This window comes from Rutilus rutilus, assembly GCF_951802725.1.
Source record: "Rutilus rutilus genome assembly, chromosome: 1".
NCBI classification, from domain to species: Eukaryota; Metazoa; Chordata; class Actinopteri; order Cypriniformes; family Leuciscidae; genus Rutilus; species Rutilus rutilus.
Genome location: NC_140209.1, coordinates 46,878,945 through 46,883,214, shown reverse-complemented (window position 1 = coordinate 46,883,214; position 4,270 = coordinate 46,878,945). Strand labels below are relative to the sequence as shown.

At 34.9% G+C, this 4,270-nt stretch overlaps 1 protein-coding gene across 1 annotated transcript; it reads left to right on the top strand.

The window, feature by feature from the left end:
* Positions 1 to 1,718: 1,718 nt before the first annotated feature.
* Positions 1,719 to 4,270, top strand: hcrt (hypocretin (orexin) neuropeptide precursor; the record flags this gene model as incomplete). Its single annotated transcript, XM_084426325.1, has 2 exons — positions 1,719 to 1,736; positions 3,335 to 4,270. The coding sequence occupies 2 exons, from the start codon at positions 1,719 to 1,721 to the stop codon at positions 3,752 to 3,754; spliced, it is 438 nt and encodes a 145-aa protein (XP_084282451.1). The 3' UTR covers positions 3,755 to 4,270.

The window sequence follows — 4,270 nt, the reverse complement described above, 5'->3', positions numbered from 1 at the left end:
TTGGTGGAAACCTCACAGGAACAGGAAGTGTCAATGTTTGGGAGATATAGTTTGGGTCAAAGAATTTGGGTGTTTACTGTCACATTAATGTCAAATAACATCTTACTGAGATGATGTCTGTCGTTTATAAAGCCCACATGACAACAGAAATGCCTCCAGGTCATTTTTTTTTTATACTTGTGTTGCTTTACATTTTCAGAATATCAAAGGACATCAATTTAAAAGTTTGGAGTTGGTAAGATTTTTATTTTCTCTCTTATGCTCACCAAGGCTGCATTTATTTGATCAAAAATACGATACGTATAGTAATATTGTGAAATAATATTACAGTTTACATTTTTTATTTTAATATATTTTAAAATGTAACTTATTGTGATTACAAAGCTGAATTTTCAGCGGTCTTCAGTGTCACATGATCCTTCAGAAATCAATCAGTCCTTATTATTATGAATGTTGAAAATAGTTCTGCTTCTTTGCGTAATATTTTTGCGAAAACTGATATATTTTCATGTTCTTAGTCCCCCCCCCCATCATTATTAATGGTTGATGATACTTCTAATTATTAATAATAATTTGTATTGTTAATATTATCATTCGTTGATTTGTATATATTTTCTAAATATATCTTGTCTTCTTTCGTTTTTTTTTTGTTTGTTTTTTTGTAAAATGTAAAATCCAAATAAAAATACTAAAAAAAACTTTTTTCTAACATTATGTCTTTACTGTCACTTTAGATCAATGTAATACCTTTCTTTAAAAAAACACAAACAACAATCTAACTGACCCTGAACTTTTGAACATTAGAGTAGATGACAGAAGATCATAAATGTCTTGGACTGACTGCATTCATAAAAATAATTTTGTCAGTTCGTCTCCTGGGAATCAAACTTTGGAACATGACGTTGGAACAAACCATTCATATACAGACGTTTGCAACTAAGATGATATTTGTGGCATCAATCATTTCTCTACTCATTTCTTCATAATTAACCGTCTGAAAGACTATGTCTGGGTTCTCTAGTGTCCTATGACTTCATCCAAAGACATCCATTTACATGTAATGTTAATGCCATTATTCATGCAATCCACAACACATAAATAAATGGACCTTCCGCTGTGGTGTAATGCAGCAGGGGTACTGTATGTGTTCAGAGTAACGTCCATCATTAACTGACCGCTCTCTGACCTTCTGCTCCACACAAAGGCATCCTGCCATCCATATTTCCCTTTATTCGTTAGTGACGCTGCTGCTCTTTTGTTCCATTCAGCCTTTTGTTACCGTATCAGGACCCTCTACATTTGCAGCTAATTAAGTCAAGGCCTTGTCACACTCATTCTGCTGGCATTCGCTAACGAAGCTTGTCTGCCCCTCTATAATAGTCTTAAAAAGCTTTATGAACAATTACTTGGATACAGGCAATCCTGGTTACACGCTAATGACAAAGACGCTAACAACCCTAACAATTCTTTATTGTATCATAATCCAGCTTCAAATGAGCAACATGACATTGAAGAAATAAAGGTATCAGATGGGTATTTTGTCAGTGTAATTTGTGCCTATAATTAACTTCAGAGGCTGGAGCAGTGGGTGACACGTCTGTATAAAAACACTGGTCCCGTCTCAGAGAGTTAAAGGACCATCGACTTTAAACATCAAATCCATCAGATAGGCCTACATGACATTTGTCTACAACAGGACCAGGGCAGCAGCAAGACTCATGGACTGCACAGCCAAGGTAAGAGTTCATACAATATTTCAGCAATTTAAACTGAAGGCTACCATTTTAAGGTTTACATCTGGGGATTAAACTGTTTAATTGGCAATGACATTCATGCTGATCATAAAGTGTCATTGACACCAAAACATTATTATTATTATTATTTTTTTTTTTTTTTAAGCATCAATTTTAAGCAAAATTGCTTTGCAGGGAGTTTGATTGACATGCGATCTGAGTCTGACCAATCAAAATCCACCATTTTTGTCCGACAAAGCAGTCAGGAGAGTTAGTAGATTACTAGATTAACGTCGGTGGATTTGAACTTGGCTATAACTGAGGCATTCTGTCACGAGTCACGACACATTAAAGAGCCACAAAACGGTAGGCCTATTTATTGTTTAATTTTCTTTGACTGACCAAATTTGACAGTTGAGACTTTGTTTCATATGAAATATTACCTGCTCGGTCCTGTCTGTCAGCGCGTTGTCAGTGTCCTCTATTTTTCACTGTTTGAGAACATGTTGAATCCGAAAGTTTAAAAATAAAACTAATTCAAAAACTAAATATGAATAAAACTAAATTATTTTTTTATTTTTTTTATTAAATTAAATTTAAATTAAATAACACTCAGGGTCTCCGCACCAGTCACGTAACTGAAAACTATGAAAGCCGTGTGACCGGCCCACCGGTAAAAAAAATGAAAAAAATAGGCCTCTAGCTATATAGCCTATATAGGATATTTTATATTTTTATGAAAGCATTCACATTAATAAGAGCGTGCCGTGATCATACAACGCTAGTCAACGGGCGACAAACCCCGGTTTTTTTTTTTTGGTTTTTTTTGCGGTGCCGCGGTGGGCAAGTGATGAAACCGGTGTTGCGACTGAACACCGGGTAACACCGGTAACACCGACTATTGTAGCAAGCCTAATATATAGCCTATATATATATAGGCTACATATATATATATATATATATATATATATATATATATATATATATATATATATATATATAGGCCTATATATATATATATATATATATAGGCCTATATACATGTGTGTGTGTATGTGTGTTGTTTACTTTTATTTTCTTTTGTTTTATTTTATTGTGGATGAAAAACGTCTATTTTTATCAGGACATTGAAAATAATGAACTAAAGAAAAAAAAATAATACAGTTGCAATATTGAAAATAAAACCATTTTATTGGTGGTTAGTCTTTTATATGGTTTTATTTTAGTGTGGTAAAGATTTTTTATTTTTATTTTCATGTACCAAGTGAGTAATTGGGTGGAAAACAAAATAATAAACTTCCTTTGTAACAATCAGATAAAGAAACACAAGAAATCGAAATCAGTTGCATTGTTTTATGAACCCATTGTAGCTGATTGGTATTAGGCTATTTTTATTTTAATTTAGAGTGGTAAATGGTTTCTATTTGTCAGCAACAAACTCAGCAATGGTATAAAAACACAATTAAATCATTTTCAATAATAAAAATCAGATACAAGTTACCATACAAAATCATTTGTGATTTGAATGTTATTATCTACAACGTCTTCAAATGTATGATATAATATTCAGCATTTATTAAATGTGTCCTCTCTTTACGCAGAGAGTTCAACTGCTCCTCTTCATGGCGCTGGTGGCGCACGTGGCGCGAGACGCTGAGGGCGTGGCCTCCTGCTGCACGAGCACTTCGAGGTCCTGCAAATTTTACGAGCTGCTGTGCCGAAACGATACTTCCATCGCCAGGCATTTCGGTCGCTTTAATAACGACGCTGCTGTCGGGATTCTAACACTTGGCAAACGTAAAGTAGACGAGAGACGCGTCGAATACCGCCTGCAACAACTCCTGCACGGCTCACGGAATCAAGCCGCGGGAATCCTGACTATGGGAAAGAGGTTCGAGGACGGCGGACACCTGCCGCTCGTGCTCGTGGGAGGGACCGAGAGCGCGCCCGTGAGACTCGGACTGGAGCGTCCGATGAAATATCCGAGACCAGAAGATTTGGACGCTTATGAAACACGATGACACTTGTCGCTTTTAAAAGCTACAGTAAAGCTGTTCATTCGTGGCGTCAGTTGCCAGTACGGAAGGCTTCTTAATGGGTTTTTTTAAAATAGCTTTTTTAATTTAAGTAAAAAATGTTTGTGGTTAACAAATTAACATTAGCTACTTGAAGAGACTTTAACGTTTTTTCGAACATAAATCGCATGTGTGCTGTGTTTTATAAAAAGTTGGACTTATTTTTTTTACGTAGCCTAAATAAAAAATCCATTAAATAAAAAATAAAATAAAAAAAACATTAAAACTCAATTCTCTTGGCTTTCTCAAAAATGCAAAATCCTTTGGTTTCCATAGTGAACAGTGCCGGTCTCAGTGGGCTTTGTGAAATTTTCTTCATTAATAAAACACAACTAAATTTAATAGATGTTAATGATGCTCATTTTATAATAGTCGGTCAGGGCAGAAGCATTATCTTGTTTTATAAAGATGATTTGTTGAATTTCAGTAATGTTGTGTAGTATGTTTTGTGGTCAGCAGATG